We start from the raw sequence: 21769 nt of genomic DNA, 5'->3' as shown, positions 1-21769 counted from the left end.
TTTGAAATACCCAATCCAGAATGCCTTAAAAAATAAGCCAGCATGGATTTATAGCTTTGAAGGAGGAGACAGACAAACCTTTGGCATCTCTCAAGAAGTGCAGTAACTTTTATATTGTTAATGTTGGTACAAAGACAGGAAACACCCCTGGATTTGCACCATGATCTAAAAAGCTGCCACTGTACTAATCTAGAAATTAGTGGACTTTCCCTTGCCATTAGGAAAGAATCCCTAGATGACTTAAAAAAGTCTCTAGAGATAAGGAGCTTGTCAACAGTTTCAATGTATTTAGAGAAAACATTTTGATATTTCCATGAAGCTTCCCTGTCCCTGCCTTAAAAAGCAGATTTGTCCATGGAGGTAGTTGTCTGGGAACTTCTACTGAAATTTCAAGAAGGACTGGGAACCAATGCTTCCTCAGCTACCAAGGCACAATTAAAATAATGATGAGGTTCCTGGAAGCCCTTAACTTCTTGAGGAAACATGTTAGTTACATATTAGTTTTAGAAGTTTAATCATTATTATTTTATTTTTATTTTCTGCATTAGTGAAATGGTACGGGTGGTACAAAATGTATAAAAAGCAAGTTTGATTTTTATAAGATTTTTTATAGCAAAATAACAAATCTTTAATTAACCCTTAAACGCTGAGCCTCTATTTACAAAAGTGTCTGCTGTATGCCGGCGGGGTTTGGGAGTTAGCGCCGAAGCAGAAAGAAAGTTTTATCAAAAAATCACAGCACGCTTAGTTTTTAAGATTAAGAGTTCATTTTTGGCTCCTTTTTTTCTCATTGCCTGAAGTTTAGTATGCAACCATCAGAAATGAAAAAAAATATTATCATATATAAATATTGGAATATATGACAGCGTGAAAAAAAATTTCATATATAATTGTATACAAATTGCACTGTGAGCAAAACGGTTAAAGCTAATGAGCTATTTTTCTTTCGTTGTATTGTACATTAAATTGCGATGATTTTGGTATATAACAAATTGTAAAACGACAAAGCAACACAGAGAAAATATTATCACAAAATGATGCATGAATTCGTAACGCGCAAACGTAAAAAAAAATTTTTTTTCAAAAATTCATCATAAATCGAAATATTGTGCTAGAGACTTCCCGTTTGTTGCAAAATGAAGGTAAATGATTGAATATTACTAGAATGTAAGAGTTCTAGCTTACAATTGTATTTTTTTTACCATTTCGGTCGAGTCAAAGTTGACCAAAGGTTGAAATTTCGGCACTTATCGTGATTTATATGAAAATATTTCAAACCTGATAAAAGCTACAACCATGAGTTATTTTTTGTTGTATTCTACATGAAATTGTGCACATTTTCATATATAAAACTTTATGTAACAGCTAATATAAAATGGTGCAAAAATTACAACAAAGGGACTAAAGAAATTCTGAGATTTTCAGCAGAGTTAGCATGCGCGGAGGTAAGGAAAAAGTTTTTTTTAAAAATTCACCATAAATCAAAATATTGTGCTAGAGACTTCTCGTTTGCTGCAAAATGAAGGTAAATGATTGAATATTACTAGAATGTAAGAGTTTTAGCTTACAATTGCATTTTTATACCATTTCTTTCGAGTCAAAGTTGACCGAAGGTTGAAATTTTGGCACACTGTGATTTATATGAAAATATTTCAAAACTGATAAAAAGCTACAACCATGAATTATTTTTTGTTGTATTCTACATGAAATTGCGCACATTTTCATATATAAAATGTTATGTAACGGTTAATATAAAATGGTGCAAAAATTACAACAACGTGACTAAAGAATTTCTGAGATTTTCAGCAGAGCTAGTGCGGACATAAGGAAAAAGTTTTTTCAAAAATTCACCATAAATCGAAATATTGTGCTAGACTTCTCGTTTGTTGCAAAATTAAGGTAAATGATTGAATATTACTAGAATGTAAGAGTTTTAGCATACAATTGCATTTTTCGACCATTTTGGTCAAGTCAAAGTTGACCGAAGGTTGAAATTTTGGCACTTATCGTGATGTATATGAAAATATGTCAAAATTTATAAAAGCTACAAAAATTAGTTACTTTTTGTTGTATTCTACATGAAATTGCACACATTTTCATATATAAAACTTTATGTAAAGGCTAATAGAAAATGGTGCAAAAATTACGACAAAGTGACTAAAGAATTTCTGAGATTTTCAGCAGAGATAGCTGATGCTTTCTTTTGGGATAAGAAAGAAATTCGCACATGCGCAGCTGGGTCACGCTTGTAAACAAAACAACAGCGTGATCTGTGAACTCCCAGCATCCCTCAAGGCGTGTGATTTAAAATTTTCCGAAACCAGGCCTATAAGTATTATTCCGCAAATATTTAAAAAAACTTTTTGTAGTCAACGTATTTTACGTCCACTTGGCACCCGACAGACAATTTTTGTCAACGTAAAATACGTCCAGTCGCCGTTAAAGGGTTAATTTGTATTTTCCCTAACATACAAACCTGAGGTCTTTACATATGGATAACTTTCGACGAAGCTGGAAAGTCCGGCCATTAACTTTTGCAAGGCGGTTATGGTAACAGTTACCTATGATAACGGCAGAAGTGCCGCCCACCCAACCGGTATGCATTCAATCTCTTCAGTTTACCTTTTGGCTGAGGTCAAAGAATGAGGGGTGGTGAGAGGTGGGCCTTTTATGCAAAGACCTCAGGTTTGTACGTTAGGAAAAATACAAATTAATTAAAAATTTGTCATTTGTTCCTAAACAAATACAAACCCTCGGTCTTTACATATGGAGACTTAACATTGGAGGGAGGATTCCAAGTAATTCTCTGAACTGACTGGTAGTTCGGCTCACCTGGTATTCTCTTCCTGGTTACGAAAGAGCAAAGGAAGGATACCATACTACTGATATGTTGAACATGTGGGATGTTCAACTGCCAGACTTCTGGGCACTCTGAATCAAAGAGAAGTATGAAAACCCTTGAATCGAAAGGTGCGGATGAATCGACAATGTCGAAGACTATGTAGCTAAAAAACCAACTGGCTTGTCCATAGTTAGTCCTTCTCTCTCCTTGCTAGAGAGATGGAAGGAAATACCTCTATCAATCCAAACAAAAAATGGATTATAGACAGGATACTAAGTCATGCAGATCACCGTCATGCACGCCAGTCCAGCTCGTAACAGCTTGTTCACTCTTCCTCTGTCCACTGGAAGAGGACGGAAAACAGGAGGAAGGTAGGACGCCAGTCCCGCCCATACCTTCTTGTGGCCACACACCTTAGGTGAGATACAACCTGTCCTAAAGAGCTAGGTAAACTACATGACTTATTGAGCACCCACCACGGATCCAAGGAAAAGGATTCCAAGGACCCAAGGGCAATAACCAAAGGTAAAACGATATGAATGTGAACAGCACAATTACATTCTATCCTAGTACCAGATCGACAGGTTCTTCCTGAATGCCATAGATTGATGGATGACTGTGGACCCTAGAGATGCTGCTTCAAACGTACTGATAACCACCATGAAATTGCAGGGTATGTTTGGAAGGTCATTTCCCTAGGCAGAGAAATGATCTCTTGCTTATGGTCAACACTCCAAGGTAAGAGAATATGCATGGGAATTTCACAAATACATTCTATCCTAGTACAGTCATACCTCGAACTTACGTGAGGTTAAGTTTCGGAGCCCCTCGTGCAAGGTGAATATTCGCGTAAGTTTGGCATGGTCTTTAAAAATGCTAATAAATGTTTATTTCCAGAGTTTAAGTACTAAATATGACCCTAATCATGCTCCCAAAGTATTAAGCTAACTTTTAAATGAACTAAAGTTAGTGTAATTTTATTTAAAATTTAGCTTATTACCCTTAAAAAAGGAATACAGTAAATGGTTGACATAAAAATTGAGTACTGCACAGTTTCATAACAGCGCATTTACAGTAGGTGCGTACGTATACTAATATTACCCCTAATTCATGGGATGCCGTTTTCTTTGTCACTTAGAGTAAAAGTCGTGTTCTTTGCGTCACTAGGCAAAACGTCATGTGTCACAATCATAACAAAAGTACAATTCCATAAAATATCGAAAACATGTACATAATGTTCGTATATGGTAGTACAGTACAGGTAAAATTCAATCAATTTAAAATTATATACTGTACAGGTAATGACGTACAGAGAAATAATAAGTTGTAAAAGTATGTTTGAGCGCTAACTACGAGAGAGAGAGAGAGAGAGAGAGAGAGAGAGAGAGAGAGAGTAAGAGAGAGTAACTGTACTGTACTTTTTGTATCGTATTTATGCGCAAATATATAAATACAAATTTTCCATTCTGATTTTACACCTAAAAACACGAAAACTTAAAAATTAAACACTTTCTACAGGGGTATCATCTTTGAAAAATGCAGTAACTAAGGGTATCACATCTTGTAAAAGTACACTAACTGAACGTGCTGTAATTACATGCACATACAGATTGCACCAGCACTTTTCTCCGAGGTTAACAAAGTAATTTTCAAAGAATGACACTTATACAACTCTTAGTTACATCTCCGATATTACATTAACGAATTCATTTTATCAAATGAGCGCGACTGAACAACCTCATCTCAAGGTCATGTAAAGTCCTTGTGACAAAGACTTTGCAAATGGACATAATACTTGTATGATATTTATGTACAAAAATATAAATATAAATTTTCCATATCGATTTTACAGTTAAAAGCATGAAAACTTATAAATATACTTCAAACATTAAACATGAATTTTCTGCAGGGGTATCATCTTTGAAAAGTGCAGTAACTTTGCAAATGGGTATCACATCTTGTAAAAGTACACTAACTGAATGTGCTGAAATTACCTTTGCATCATATTTATGCATGTACAAAAATAAAAAATAATACATTTTCGATACAGATTTTACACATGAAAGCATGAAATGCATTTTTCATGGAGATTTTACACATAAAAGCATGAAATGCATTTTTCATACAGATTTTGCACATTAAAACATGAAATGCATTTTTCATACAGATTTTACACATAAAAGCATGAAATGCATTTTTCATACAGATTTGAAACATATAAGCATGAAAACTTGTAAATTACTTCAAAAATTAAACATACCCACTTCTGCAGGGTTTCTCGAGAATTTCGTGTGTCTGTGAAAAAATCGCATATGCCCATTAGTTAGGTTCCAGTGAAAAGTTCGTGTGTGTGTGAATTCGCGCAACTCGAATCGTGTAAGATCGAAGTATTACTGTACTCAAACTACATGTCCTTTCTGAATGTGACAGACATATGGATGACTTTGCCTTTCAGAAACCTTACCCAAATGTACTGATGACCAGCAGGAAGTTTCATGGTAAGCTTGGATGATCAGATCGCTAGCTAGAGGAAGGATCCCTTTGCCATCGTTTCTTGGGCAGCTCGAAGCCAACGAACTAGTCATTAGCTTTGGGTTGAAGGGCTAGACTATGTGGGTAACACAGAAGTCATACTGTCTTTGGTGTCACAGGACCATCGAAGGGAAAATGATCAGTCAAATTGGTAACCTTCGAATATGTAGAATAAGCAGATCAGAACAGAGCAACAACCGGAAACCAAGAGAAGAAAGAGTGTGATCAATCTCCTTTCAAGGTTGAGCGAGAACTGGAAGACGAGATCAACCGTCCTATCCCCTGATTTCATTGAAACAGTGCCATCTTGCTCTAGATTCCTAGTTGGTCATCATACCGAAGGTAATTCTGTCTGTCCGAGTACTACCACTGTCGCAGACCTGACAAGTCAGATCTCATTGATGTCGGAAGCTTAAGTGGTTTGCATAGCTAAGAACCACTGGTGAAAATTCCATGGACATAAAAGTTCTTCTTGCATATACATTATTGGTATGAAAACCAATCTGATAGAAGAAACTGACAAGGGAAAGTTTGCATGCTCAATCACTTCATGTTGCCAAAGAAATGGAACTCCTGTACCTGTGCATGGGTATTGACTCCAGTGACGGAACTTGTCTGACACACATCCCTCATCCTGGACTGTGTCTGACTGACGTCTGTATTGAGCATGCTACTGCAACCCCAATCATCAGCACTGTATACAGAGAAGATGACAGGATAAACACAGGGGATGTCCTACGATAAGATGTTCTATGTAGAAATGTGTTTAGTACTTTACTGTCAACGGACTTTGCACCGTCGACAGAGATGTCCTAGTACTGAATGGAATGTGCATCAGCAACAGAGGAGACATCCTATGAGGAGATTCCCTATGATGACATCAGTTTTCCACTCAAAAGAGCAGTTGTCCTATGATGATAGGACACCCCGTTGACAGAGGTGTCCTAGTACTGTCAACAGGATGTGCATCAAGAATAGAGGAGACGTTTTATGAGGAGATCCCCTATGATGACATCAGAAGCTACTCAAAAGAGTTGTCCTATGATGATAGGACACCCTGTCAACAGAGGAGATCCCCTATGATGACAACAGTAAGCTACTTAATAGAGGACTTGTCCTATGATGATAGGACACCCCCCCTTTATTCATTGCATATAATGAAGTTAAAGAGAACTATATCTGTTAAAGCAACAAACCATGTTAGCCCCACACAACGGGTTTGACACCACTCCTTACTCCCCTTACTGGAAAGAGAAGTAAAGGCTATATATGAAGTCAAAGAGAACTATATCTCTTCAAGTAACAAACCATGTCAGCCACATGCATGGGGATTGACACTCCTCACTCCCCTTGCTGGAGAGAGAAGTAAAGGCTACTGAGAAGCATATTTGTGTGTTGTATGGCACATAAAAATGCTGTAACAGCATGACTGCAACTCACCTGCATCAAGCCAGTTCCAGCATATGATGTGTCATTCTTCAAAACCATCCGTAGGTTGAGAAGAAATGAAAAAGGGAAAGCAAAGAGACCAGACATCTCACTCCTTCCCTCTTCCACACTATCATCTCATGCAAGATACAAACTGTCCTGCCTGGGACACTGGATGCGATACACCATCTGTTGAGAAGCCATCACCGGATCCGAGGAAGAAGTGTCCAAGAACCTGTGGGCAAAGTCCTTCAGGTAGAATGAAGTGAAAGCTGTCTGACAAAGTCAAGAACCAGCATTAAAAAACCTATAAACAGACAAGTTCTTCTTAAATGCCAGAGAGGAACTTATTCCTCTGATGTCATGTAGACTATTCTACTAGTCCCACCAAGTTCTTGAGGAACAACAGATATTTCCTCATCTGTCCTTAGCCAAGAAAATCAGAGGTGTCTTGAATCCTTTCTTGAGCTCAGAAGAGCTTCAACAGCAGTAGGAGCGATCACAGGTGAGAATTTAAACTTCAAAATTATATATGAACATTACTGAACTCACAAATGAGATCAATAACCACTTCATAAGAGGAAAGAAAAGCTTATTCTTCAAATCCTCTATTTCCTATGGTGAAGGTAAACACCATAAGGAAAAGAGGGAGAGAGAGGGAGAGGTGTCTTGATTGGAAACAGAAGAACTCTTCTGACATGAAGGAGTCCCAACATCTACTCTTGACAAGTCACATCCTCGGAATCATTAAGAGTTATGCCCATGGACATGAGAAGAGTCACATCCGCGGATGTGTTACGAGCCACGTCCACAGACATGTTAACAGCCACGTCTGCAGACGGACATGATAAGTCACGACCAAGTACGAGGGCAAAAGGATGTGTCTCAGCCCTCAAACAGTGACTGGTTGTCATCGACGGGCGTGGACGTGACTAGCATGGCCGTGGACGTGATTTGGCTCCACTCTAGATGTCCATAGAAGTTAAAACAACGCTCTTCGCCTGACAGAATGAACGAGGTGATGAACAGAAGGGAAACGGCGCTTCAGCATGGAATGGGCCTCCCATTCTCTTCTCACACTTTCTCTCGAAAAAATAAGTAAGTATACCTTAGTTTTACCAGACCACTGAGCTGATTAACAGCTCTCCTAGGGCTGGCCCGAAGGATTAGACTTATTTTATGTGGCTAAGAACCAATTGGTTACTTAGCAACGGGACCTATAGCTTATTGTGGAATCCGAACCACATTATAGCGAGAAATGAATTTCTATCACCAGAAATAAATTCCTCTAACTCTTCATCAGCCGGCCGCGGGAATTGAACTCCGGCCCATCGAATGACAGTCTGAAGCTCAACCGGTTCGGCCAACAAAGGGCTACTTTCTCTCGAGCGAGGTCGATGGTCTGATCCCGGACATGCTATCTTGAGACAACTCCAACATCCCCCAAGGCAACAGCCGTATGCCAATACAGTAAATGGCCCGTATTCATGGTCTCGTGATTCACGGACTCACCTATTCGTGCATTTCTCTATGGAACATATATACATACATTATTTGCTAACAATTTGCCCATTCATGGTATTTTTCACTGAGAAATACTCACTAATTACAGTAAACCCCCTGTATTCGCGTTCTCATGATTCGTGAACTCAACCATTCGTGGGTTTCTCTGTGGAACATATCTAGCCATTATTCGCAGAAAATTCGCCCATTTGCTGTATTTTTCACTGAGAAATATTCACTAATTACTGTATTTTCATATAATTTTCATGAATAAATGCACTTTTTGTGATAAAACTATTAAAATAATCAGGTATAAGCATTTTTACAGGGTTTTTCTTGTTTAAACTATCAAAATGGGCAGTTCTAAGTGTTTTTAGAGGGGTTTCAAGTATTCGCAGATTTTAGCTATTCGCGGGGGGTTATGTTACGCATACCCCCGTGAATACGGGGGGGTTCACTGTACTGTATTTTCATCTCATTTTCACGACTAAATGCACTTTTTGTGATAAAATTATTAAAGTACTCAGGTAGCGTTCGAGTTACAATAATTTTCCTTACGATAATTCGATTTTGCAATGGAGTAAGCAATTAATACTGATACAACAATATTTATAAAATATTTTTAAATTTTGCACGGGTGCAGGCAGCAGCGTACAATCAGTCAGTGAGAGAGACCAAATTACAATAGACCAACTTCTTTTCCTCCATCTCTTTATCCCATCTTCTAGTTATAAAAGTAAAAGAGAATGATAAAAGTATTGTTGGTATCGTTAACTCTTGCATAAATGTGTACAGCCATAAACAACCAAACGAGAAACTGTTGTTCTGCTTATCACTGAATCGGATAACAACAGCTGTTTTGCTTGTATTTTAACCATCGTATGGTAATACACAATTACTGTAGTTATAGTACAAATGGAGTTAAGTTGAATAGGACTGATATATTTTTACATTATACCCTTATTTGCTATGGATAAAAGATCAGCAAGGAAATATACTGCTAAATTTAAGCTGCAAGTTGTAGCTGAAGCTGAGAAAACAATGTTCAAGCTGCTAATGACTATAAATTATCGTGCATTGGCAACATGGATGAAACTTGACCGTAGTTAAAATTGGAGAGAAAGTATTTTAATCAAAACTACTGGGCATGAAAAAACACATTACTGCTATTTTTACGCCGATAAACAATAAATATGTAGAGCTCGTATTATGATGAAATCAAGTGAAAATAGCGAACGGAATCTTGATTTTTTTACACAAAACAAATGGTCCCAAATGGCCAACTTCGTCTTTTAACGAAAAAATAGCTAAGTTAATTTCACAACGAGGCATATTTAAGTTATATTTCGACTAAAAACACTTCATATAATGAAAAATAACCTTGCCCCATAAAACAAAGTATCTAGAGATTCATTTACGCAAACTAGAGGCAAGAAAAGGGCCCTGAACGGAGTTAAATAAAGCGAAATAAACTTGCCATGTAATCGATTTCCAAACCAAAACATTGATCGCTCTGATCGCAATTATATAACAAAAGCAATATACGAATATATACTGTACAATATTATTGGATACAGTGAATTAAGGCATAACATTTTAAAAGATTCATGGAAAAGATGCATATTCGTTATGCTGATGCTTGTATAATATGATAGTAATATGTGAATATAGAGTACAGTATAATGTAGGCTAGGCTACCGTACATGTATACGATATACCATAGTGTAGGCTAAGCTAATTCTTGTTCGTTATTCAATTTCTCTTTGTATTGAATTATCATAAGTCATTCTGTATGAACCTCCAAAATTAGCTGATATTAATAATTACTATACCATGTATGTATAGAGTATACTTTATAGTGCAGGATAGGCTACCATATATGCATACTGTACATGGTACTGAATACCCTAGTGTATGCTAGGTTATATTTGAGATACATTTTTTCCAACAAACGATGGTTTTTTTTTGGAACTTAACCCCATCGTAAGTAGGATAATACCTGTATGAGCATTTGTAGTTTTTTTGTGTGTTTGAACTCAAAATAGGCAGTTCTAAGTGTTTTTAGAGGGGTTCTTAAGTATTTGCGGGTTTTAGCTATTCGCGGGGGGGTGTGGTACGCATCCCCTGTGAATATGGGGGTTTACTATATATATAGACGTACGTCTGTGCTGTCATGTCCGAACGTATGAGACAACCGTTATGAACCAACTGCATGTACGTGCAACATGACACGGTCAAGAAAGCTTGAAGATCAGAGGGTCTTCTGGAAGAACGTGGAAAGACGGAGAAGAATGTCACACACGTTCAAACACTGAGTTGACAACAGTCTTAGGGTGGAGACACGTTCATGGCCATGCAGAATCCCTCACATACATCAACGGAAAGCGCATCACTTCTTGGCTGGATGTCCTTGAACACGGGAAGATGAACGTCGAACCTAGTCATGTCCGTGGATATCTGGAACTACAGGAACTAAGTCAGGAACGTGCAAGGGTTGAGGTGAAAAATCCTATGCTGGAACAAGTCCCCAAACCTCCAGAATCTCTCACGTCCAGCGAAGAAAGTGCATCAACTCTGGCTGCTTCTATCTTGAACAACTGTTAAGAAACGTTGCCTTGGAGTTCCAAAGAAAACCGAGTGTCCTGCTTGAGCCGAAGGCTGGAGACATGCACCCTCCATGTGTCAGATTTCCGAAGAAACCAAAGAACTCGGAAGGAGCTATGGAGTCATGTACAGGACGAAAGCAGTTGCTCCTTCTACCCAAGGATCCATAAAAACACGGGCAGAGGAGAACTAGATCGGGGGACAATCCCGAAACAAGTATAGGTGAAAGGTTACCTCTTCAGCTTGCTGAAAATGAGGAAACTGTGCACCTGGTGCTCTGTGTAGCAGGGTCCTGGAGAGAGACCACCACACGAAGAAATCCGAGTCTGTCGCCAAGGGAGAGCACTGATTGAAGAAGGTAGGCGAATGAATTCTCTTCTTCAACTCCTACTGTAACCAGAGGGCACACCACAGTACACAGACGTGTGACGACAGTGGAGAGTTCCCAAAAACTCACAACGTCTGTGACAGCAGAAGACGGGTCATACTTCTCTTGAAAGGCAGTTGATCAATCAGTTAATGATCATTAGAACTAGCCATGACGTCACAATCACATCCGTGATGTCACAGGTGCAGACGACTCTTACCAAACCAGAAATTATTAGGTGTAAAGACAGGAATAATCATATATTCTAACGACTGTGTGATAATACAAGGTTATTTCATATAAATGACAAAAGGGCAACAGAGTGAAGGGCACCGGATGACAAAACATCGGGAGATGAGAAGCCACGAAGCAAACGAAGGCTACATAGGAGGAGCAGTCTGTCTAAGATTGGTACCCTTGAATGATGACTTCAACTGTGCATCTACCATATGGCACTGCCCCACCAACCAGGAGGGGGAACAATCCCTTAAGTCACCATGTTGAAGGGGTTCCTAGGCTCTGAAAGGAACACACTGCTGACAGAACTGGTTCAATTCCAAACTTCCATCACAGAACTAATGAGTGGATGAGGTACCACAATATGTGAAGTGTAACACTGGGAGAGCGAAGAGAACAAAGAGGGGCTCCCAAGGACTGAGTGGGACACGCCACTGTCCAACTTCAAGGCGAGCAGCAGGGCTGACAACAGACACGCAAGAAGACATGGAAGTCCAGAGGCAAACTAGATCTGAATTGTAGGGCCTGAAAAGAAAAAAATAACATGCCCTCTCCCCTCTTCTCATACACACCAGGGGTGGAAGGACCCCGAGGGGACCTGTCTCTCTCAAGAGAGTCCAAAACCCATATCTAATTTGTTAACCCACCAAGCAAGAAGACAGTACTTGCTCACACCAGTGTACCTCTGAGGAAGCACAAGGGAAGAGTCCACCCTGTCACCTGTTTGTGTGTTTACTCAAGAGACCTTGCATGCACAGAGCTAATGGATTGCATGCATTCCTCCTAGTATGTCTCCACAGAGGGACAAGGCAAGGTTGTTGGGGGCTAACTCAACCCACACATGCAAGGTCCCGAGACTGAGCATGAGCTGAGTACGTGGGGTGTACTGACCCAACCATACGTGTTTACAAAGGAAGACGACAAGAAGAGTTGGAAGCAGACTTCGTGTTGAAGTGGAATGGTAAGGGGTGGCCTATGCCTGCCCTTCCTAAGGCTGGATCATCACCTGTGGGTAAGTATGAGCCCCTGCTTCTCCAAGAGAGGGGAAAGCACTTGCACGAAGCCCAATGAGCTTAGACTTCCCTTTCTTCCTCCTACAAGGATGGGGAGAATCAGGGAATGAGGGGATGAAGAGGATGATGACCTCCATGAGGAGGAGGAAGAGGATGAGGAAGAATGTTGTGAACATTTCTTCCCTTTCCTATTTCCAGTCATGCTTGTCTTGGAGACAGGATTTCCAGTTGTGCTAGTCTTGGAGACAGGAGGACTAGTTGAGGCAAGTGGTACAGGCAGTCCTCACTTATCGGCAGTGTCAGTTAACAGCATTTCGGTTTTATGACGCTTGGCTAATGAAGTTGTTAACCAGATTTTTGGCAATAATAAGCGATTTTTGGTGTTGGTCTAAATTTTTGGCAATAATATGCGATTTTTGGTGTTGGTGTAAGCTATTTTTGGTGTCGGTGAGTGGTTCATCAGTGTTGGTAAGCAGTTTATGGTGCTTGTTAGGAAGTAAAAGAAGTTAATGGGAAATACAGAGTGAAGAGATCTCACTTACTAAAAAGAAAACATGAAAATAAATAGATAAAAATGTATTAAAATGCAAGGAGAATAGCATCAGGGTAGTAATGCATTGCATCTTAGCCTGAACTTTTGAAGTTCCTATTGCAAGATATCCTCAGGGAGACTGTTCCACAGTTCAACGGTGTGAGGAATAAAGGACCTCTGGAACTGAGAAGTTCGACAGCGAGGCACATTTACTGCTTTCAGCAAATCTGGATGCTGTCGATGGTCCAAGTCATAACTACTATTAGGAAATAAAAACCTACCAGCACAAACAACTCTATCTAAAGGAGTTAAATCTCCGGCAGAAGCAAACATCCACACTGAAGAACAGTATTCTAGTATAGGAAACACAAATGACCTAAAACAGGTTGCATTGATTTTATCACTTGTGAATATAAGAGGCCTTATGAACAATACCTAACTTTCTTGTGGCATTTGCTGAAACTTTCATTAAATGTTTCTCAAAAGTAATAAGTGGGTCAAAAGTTACACCTAGAATAGTTAAAGCTTCATACTCAATCAGCAAAGTCCCATCCACCTAAATGGGAGGATGGGGTGTAAAATCTCTACAATATCTGCTAATCAACAATGTTTTCGTTTTACTGAAGCTCATCCTCATATCCCACCAACTACACCATTCACAGATCTGGTCCATGTCCTGACTGAGACTGAGGGCAACTCATTTCTCTTAAGTGGAGAATTTACTACACCCACAAGTGTTATATCATCAGCATACCCAACAATTTTGTTTTCCAGGCTAACAACCACATCACTTGTATACACCAAAAATAATAGTGGACCAAGAACACTACCCTGTGGAACTCCGGACACAATAGGTCTTGGTTCTCTAAAGATCCCATCAACAGCAACTCACTGCTGTCTACCTGTAAAGAAATCTTGAAGTAATCCTAAAACATATTCACCCACTCCAAGATTCTGAAGTTGATAAATAAGTGCCTTATGATTTACTAAATGGAAAACAGCACTAAAATCTATTTTAATTATTCTGCACTCAGAGCCCTTATCAAGGTTCTCTTGCAAATGGCATGTCAAGTCTAAAGAGCATCGCAGGTACCTAACTGCTTTCTATATGCATATTGACAATCAGTTAACAATCCTTTAGATTCCACATACTTATATAGTGGCTTCAAAATAAGTTTTTCAGCAATTTTGGAGGGCACAGGGAGAATAGAAATTGGCCTGTAGTTACTGCAGTCTGCAGATATGCCACTCTTTGGAAGAGGCACTGTATTACTAAGCTTGTGCTCATCCACAAAGATACTATGTTGACATAAAAATCTATATAATCTACTAATCTTGGGAGACAACATACAAGAATCTTTTTTAAAAGACAAAGGGAAGAAACCATCATGACCTTCTCCACCCCAGCTATCACGAATATCCAGAATTTTCTTAACATCCCTAGAGTGAAATGCAAATTTTGTAAGAATAGGTTCAGGATGACTAGTATCAGCTGACTGCTTAACTTCAAAAGCTCCATGATGCAGTTCAACCTTTTCCCTAGGGCCAGTAACCAATCTACCATCATCTGTTAGAAGTGGTGGAATGGAAAGTGAGCCTGACCCAAAGACAGATGATGTCAATTTGGTCCACCACAGATGAGGCTGAGTAATTACTTCAAGTTTCCTCTTCAAGGAATTATTGTATAATTTCTCTTGGCTGTGTGGTATGTTCTATGCACAGCATGGCATGAATCAACAAAAATAGTGTAATTTTCATTTGAACAATTTTGTTTCCATGTGTTGAATTTGGTCTGCTCGTCATGGTAAGCTCGTCTACATGCATCATCAAACCATGACTGGTCATTTGTCCTGAATTTGATGATCTTTCTAGGGACATACCTTATTAAAATAGCCATCAGCATTTCATTTAACTTCTTGGGATCAAGACCTAATACAGCATGGGGAATGTTAAGTGCCTGACAAGCTTCAATAATGCAATTCCAATTGGCTCTAAATTTCAGCCAAACCTTTTCTCCAATGGTGGCATTAGGAATATACTGATTGACAGATATGTCCATCTCAATGGCACAATGATCAGAAGTACCTATATATTCAGACCTTGGACCTGATAATAGCTGGAACAGCTGTATATATCAGGTTTAATCTATTACCAAAAATATGCGTGCATTCCTCAGTTAGCTGGGAAAAATCAGAGGATACACAGAACTCAAGAGCAGACCGTCCATGTTGATCTTTTCCAAGAGACATTCATATACAGAATCATTGATATTTGGATTACTGTCAACAGCAAATACGTACACATTGAAGAACTTACTGAAAATTTTAAAACAAAGAACTCCATGGCAACTACAATCCAAATTTTTCTGACAATAAATAGGTCGTCTGGACTTAGTGTATACAGCCATACCTTGCGCACGAGGGATGTTGCAACAATAAATAAAATCAGGGCCATCAAACCCCGGGATTAAAAATTCAACCTTTGACTTGTTACTACTTAGAAGAGTCTCAGGTGAAAACATCAAATCATAGTTAAGGGCACAACTCTGGAGATCAAAAAAATTTGACCTTACTGTAATGAGTAACAGGCCCAGGGTTCAGCTCAATGTCTCCAGAAAGAATTACAATTAACAACATAAAATCAGTAGCAGAACTAATACACAGACTCATAACAATAGTAACATTGTAAAAATCACCAGAACAATAAACAATAATACCATCAACAGCAACAATTTACATTATTTACAAGAATTCTGTTGAAAGTGTATATAACATCACCATATGTCATTGAAAAAGCACCGGAAGCAATTAGTCGACAAGGTGGGGACAGCACACCTTGTAGGCAAATAAGAAATCTGCCAGGTTTGCCACAACGGAGGGAGGACAGTCAGGATGGATTCAGAAATTATAACACACTCAGAAGGAAAAGATTAGGTAAAGACAATGGCACTTTCCTGATAATCTACCATGCAACTTTTGCTTTCTCATCCTACACACTTCAAAAAAACAGGAAAGTGAACAAAAAGGAGGATAAATGCCTGATTGCGCCCTCAGGCAAGGGAACTCAAACCCAAGGTACCATGGCTATGGCACAGTCCAAGGTTGGAGAACAAGGTTTGTATCCAGAATAACCACCTCTTAGAAGGGTTGCATACCAAGGCTAAAGGGTCCCTTCTATCCTCTGGTTTGATTTCAGTGTCCTTCTCCTAGAAGAGTTGTATGCCAAGTCTAAAGAGTTTCTTCTGCCCTAATATGTAACTGTAATCAACACTGTACCTAAACCTTTAAACAAATGCAAAAAAATAACCACACATTTTACTTGCACAACCAAAACATACCTAAGTACAAAATAAAATATCATTTCTTGTTTCCTGGAGTTGACAACGCATCTGATAGAGAAATCCATTAAGTTGAGGTTCCAAAATACAACTGTATGCCTTGCTATGGGCATTTTGCCTATACCTACTTCAGTAAACCTTCAAGTTTTTCACAAATTTCATACATCATCTATAGGGGTTATTCCTAAAACTGAAATAAATAGAAATTTTACAAGGTCTAAAAGTTCCTTACCCTGATGCTGGAGGTAGATTGGAGGCTTAAACTCAGCAGGTTTAGAAAAATACTCAAGGCACCATTGGAACAACTCTGGGTGAGTCCCATCTGAGCCTGTCGGTCTATGGCAGTCTATCAATTGACATCTGCTCAAAATAAGAGAGAGAGAGAGAGGATGCATGATATAGCATATTGTCTGATGAGAGGAAAATTCGAATCTAATTACAGTGAAAAGTTTAACATAAATTAAATCAAGATAACAACACAAATACCAAGCAGCAGTGCAGATATCTTCAGCGCTTTTATATTCTGTCATCTAATACAAAAAATTTCGTCTGTGACTTATGTACAGGATTTTTTGTTGTCAGCACTGTCTTCCTCACACATTTTGGGGTCATGTAATTTTTATTCCTGTGGAACCTTTGTGATTGACAGATTCTTAAAGTATTCACTAGAGATAATGATCTTTGCTAGTCTTTTCACACTTTCTGAAAATTGCAGCAGAGATTCCAGTGGGTGAATTATGAAGATAACTGAGCTGATAAAAGTTTTATTTATAAGTAAGCTAATATGATGTACTACATAAACTCCTGCATTACTTGTGCCTTGATGAATAGCAATGGTTAGTATCTAAAATCATATTCATTTTATAAATTATTTTTCCCCTCTCTAGTATAACCAAAACTGAAAACAGATGAATACTGTATTTCCCAGACTCAAAGAAATTTTTTGAAACACAAAATAAACATAAAAATAAGGTGGCAACACTCATGAGTTGATGAGTTTGTTTTGGTTGGTGGGGTGCACATATCTGGCTGTCTTAGCACTTTGAAGCAGTGTGACTTCAGCTGATACAGCCTATTGATTATTGTAGTTTCTTCACTTCATTTATTTCAGAAATACTATATTTTGTTTTTTCAAGCTATTGATTTTAATTTCAAATAAGCTTTTCTGAACTTGAATATCAGCAAACTGAAACACATCAACAGATTATGAGGTAATGTATACTTCTTCAGCTGCCTATCCATTCTGTGTTTAAAATTTCCTTGACCAACAGTGTCACAGTGATTGCAGATGGATAGGGTTACAGCTTGTGCATTATTTTATGATTCTGATAGTACTGGATATTGGCTCACAGAGAACATTTTTTAATCTCAGATAAAGTTAACCTACACATCATAATTGGAAATATTATTACTATGGAATAACATTTTATTGCACAGTTACACTTGATTAAAACAGCACAAACATGAAATCCAGAATAGAAAAATGAAAAATAGAAAGGTTAAAATTCATGCAACACAGATATTATGAGTAAGAAAATGACATTTTTATGATAAAATAAAGTTTTATATATACAGTACTTACAAAGTAATTACACAGCTACAGTTTCAACTTGCACGGCAGCTTAAATTTTAAAAAAATTTGCAGATAACGCATCAAAGTTTAGTGCAGGTGACTGTCCCACCCACTAATGGGAATACCAGGAACGACTTAGCAGACAACTTCATTCTGTTTATGCCACATGTCCATCGGAGGGGAGGATGGAGGGCTCCTCAATCATGTAATTACTTGGTAAGTACAGACAGTCTCCAGGTTATGATGGGTCCGGCTTAAGGCATTCCAAGGTTACGACACTTTTCAAATATATTCATCAGAAATTATTTCCCGGTTTACGACGCATGTTCCAGGGTTACGAAGCGTCGTACGCCAATCCGACAGAAGAAATATGGCTCCACAACGGCAGAATAATAAAAATTTGGTGGTTTTCTTATGAAAAACTCAATAAAAATGCAGTTTACATCATTTTCACTACACCCAGAGCATTAAAAGTAAGGTTTTCTTAGGATTTTTGAGGATTTTCGACGATTTTTCGGTTTACGACACGGTGTAAGAATGGAACCCCCATCGTAAACCGGGGACTGCTTGTATATATTAAACTTTATTTTATCATAACATGTCATTTTTATATAAATAACTTACCAAGTAATTACATAACTGATTCCAACACTGACAGGAGGTGGGATACATGGACATATTCTACTCCAAAACATTAAGGTATGGTAATATCTTTGAAATACAAAAGTCGCTAGCATTGAATACAATGATGGTATAGCCAGGAGCGCCTGTTACTTAACCTTTCCTGCGAAGGAGAAGTCCGATGGCTAGCAAAGCATCATTGGAAGTTTTGCAGCAAAGGAGCTAACTGATGGCTAGCAAAGCTTCATTAAGTGCCCTTGCCATGGGAGCACTACCACAACAAAAACAACCAGATAACACTGTCACCTACACTGGAATAAAAACCACAACCCATCGACTGAGAGTGATGGGTGCTCCAGGTACACTGTAACCCCCGGCTCCCACACAAATCAGCACCTTATTACAAGGTGAAGAGATAGTAGGAGAAAATCCTATGCTTCCTTCTGCAGTACCATGCCAGTTACTAATAATAGTAAGGCACTGCAAAAATTTAAACACTTTTAACTTTCCTGAAACAGGAGAGAAGATCGATTACACTTCCAGAAGGTTGACTGTAGAATGGACATAAGGGGTATATATTGCCTTAAGGCTAATGAGGTAAAAGCTGTTCTGACATCTTTAGCCTTCACTTAAAAGTAGGCCAAATGCTCTCCCGAATCTAAGAGTGGTCTCAGAAACCAAGTCCATTCACGAAAAAAGAACAGTATGTTCTTAGAGGGCAAAAAGGGTCCTTGCCGGAATACTAAAGGTTATGAATGGCCCTCTGTACTTCCGATCCTGCTCAGGTAATACCTGAAATCTCCAACTAAATACAGAGCTTTCTACTCTTCCCCAGAGCCAAGGATGTGGGGAGAGTTGGCACAGATGTTCAGAAACTGGCACCAGGCGCTAGGTGTTCTGAGCTGGCGCCAAGCTGTAGGTGGTCATATGAGCTGGCCACAAGGAAAGCTAATCGCTCGGGAGCTGGCAGGCGCTCCTAGGTGCTTGGGGCATGAGCTGGCACCAGGCAAGCTGACACATATGTGAAGGTTTTGTTCTTCCAGGGACCCTTCCTGGAAATTTCCTGGTTCCCCAAGTGGGCTCCCCCGTCTAGACCAAGAAGTGAGAAGCAGTCTAAGACTATCTAGACCAAGAAGTGAGAGGCAGTCTAAGACTAGTCTCATGATGAGGGACTTCCCTTCCAAAAGTTTAAGTTCAGAGTGCCACCACCGCAGGTCTGACTGAAAACCCGGTCTTGGGAAAAACAGCAGAGTCCGGCTATGATTCCGTCCCTGTTGGCCTTGTGGGAAAGGCTGATGTTCATGGCCAGAAAAGACATCAAAAGTAAGCGGAGAAAAGGCTTGCGAGAAGGCTTATGCTGTACAGGTCGAAGCCTAAATTCCCGAACTGGAAGGCCCTGTCTCGTAAGGGTCTGAGATACTCTTTGGAGTATGTATGTGGACATGAGGGAAGTATCCTGCATCTCCAAGAATTCCACCCAATTGCCTGGAGAATGGAGAACAGGACTCTGGTTCCTCTCCGCAAGCAACCGATCAAACTTGCAGACAACTAAGCGGACTAGTTGCCGACCCTGCCAGTACTTGACAGCTACAGCCATATGGACATCAGGGCAGGATTGGTACCTCGTAGAGACTGAAACATATGTGGAACTGTAAGTGGAAAGTCAAATGCCAACAGCATCTGGTGTACCCAGGTGGTCACCAATCCAAGAACTGACCAGACCCAACGTTGCTTGATTTTGCTGATCAGACGAGAAGTGGTGCTTTCAACGTGGTATGGCCGTTGGCCTAAAACTAATATCTGACACACTTATAGAAACTTGGAAAGTCCATAAGAGACACAAAAGCCTGGCCATGGGATAACAGTGGCCTTGAACCAAAAACCAGGCGTGACTACTTCTTCTGCGGTCAGACACAATGCTCTAAAAGAAATAGTCCGTGAAAAGGAATTAGACATTCAGTGGCGGGAGCCTAGTATGGCTAGATGGTGCTGAATGCTCTGGAACAGGCGTCAGGTGCTTGGAAGTCGGCGCCAGGCAACAGAAAGCTGGCGCCAGGGGCTCGGAAGTTGATTTCAGCCGCTCAGGAACGGGCACCGCTAGTAAGAGGGTTCATGGCACTTTCTCTTCTGTTGGAGTCCAAGCAAGTTCTTCCAGCAAAAGAATGCTCATGAGGGCAGATATTGTCATTCCAAAGGCAATTGGACTGAGAACGAGATATAAGGAACTACAGTGAAACCTGTAGGAAGGCTGAGAGCTGAAGATAGCCTTCTGACCATTGGACAGGAAGCAGAAAAATGGCAACCATTATCTGCGTGTCTTCCAGAGGCCATGAGAAACCAAAAAGACGTCATGGTGCTTAAAGTCTGCATCAGAAACTTTGAAACTGGATCAAAACTCTCATATACAGCTGTTTAACTGATTCACGTTTTGGTGGATAACCGAGTCCCCAGATGACTCATCCACTAATGTTAGTGGGGTTAGAAATTATCAGACCATCTAAAAGTAGCTGTGATTCCCTTGGTAGACGGCTGAAGGTGAAGGAAAAAGAGTACTAAAGCTCCCTTCTTGAGAGCTCAAGAAAGGAGTGAAAATTTCAAAAAACTATCTCAACCATCCTTATCCGCATAGGAGAGGACTAAGAGGCCAACTGAAATGATGTTTCTCTGTAACACTTGAGAGTCTTCTATCTTCTTAGCCCCTACTCCTATGTCAGTCAAGAAAAACCATTTAATTCCAAAATACACTTGTCTTGCTCCCTTCCCAACTCCCTGATACTACTTGGAGGCAAAGAAAAAACCACCAGAGGTGGGAGCTTCCTTCAACAAGCTCATAAATTCGTACACCAAAGTCCCTGACTGCAAGGGACAGGGCTCTGAGACACTAATTGACCCTACAAAGAGAGAAACTTCGGCTTGTCTGGAACTCTACGCAAAGGTGGAACAGGTTGAAGAGTCAAAAGCGCCTGTGAGTGGTTGCAAGGTGCACAAAGGCAGAAGTCCGATACCAAAGAGTGGGCATCGGGTGATCAGATACTAGCATCAGCCACTTGAAGACAAGAGATAGGCGTTCAACTGGAAAATGGGGCTTAAAAAAGAACAACAGTATGTTCTTAGAAGAGACAGGTGGCGAGTCAGAGTAATTGGTGCCAGACACTAGAAGGCTGGTGCCGAAGCATGAAA

The 21769-nt window shown here is 39.6% G+C and overlaps 1 protein-coding gene and 1 pseudogene across 5 annotated transcripts in view; both read right to left on the bottom strand.

Moving 5' to 3' along the window:
- The window catches only part of LOC136831322 (zinc finger-containing ubiquitin peptidase 1-like), a 308022-nt gene that overhangs the window by 34466 nt on the left and 251787 nt on the right, over positions 1-21769 (bottom strand). For all 5 annotated transcript variants that reach the window (XR_010850840.1, XM_067091557.1, XM_067091555.1 and 2 more), the window contains one exon: positions 16628-16755. Coding sequence is in view for 3 of the 5 variants with exons in the window: in XM_067091557.1 (XP_066947658.1) it covers positions 16628-16755 (128 nt within the window). In the remaining 2 variants the exon portion in view is untranslated. Of the gene's footprint in view, positions 1-16627; positions 16756-21769 lie in introns of those variants that run through there.
- Positions 20258-20376, bottom strand: LOC136831855 (5S ribosomal RNA; annotated as a pseudogene).

This window comes from Macrobrachium rosenbergii, chromosome 48, assembly GCF_040412425.1.
Source record: "Macrobrachium rosenbergii isolate ZJJX-2024 chromosome 48, ASM4041242v1, whole genome shotgun sequence".
NCBI classification, from domain to species: Eukaryota; Metazoa; Arthropoda; class Malacostraca; order Decapoda; family Palaemonidae; genus Macrobrachium; species Macrobrachium rosenbergii.
This window is presented reverse-complemented; position numbering and strand designations above follow the sequence as displayed.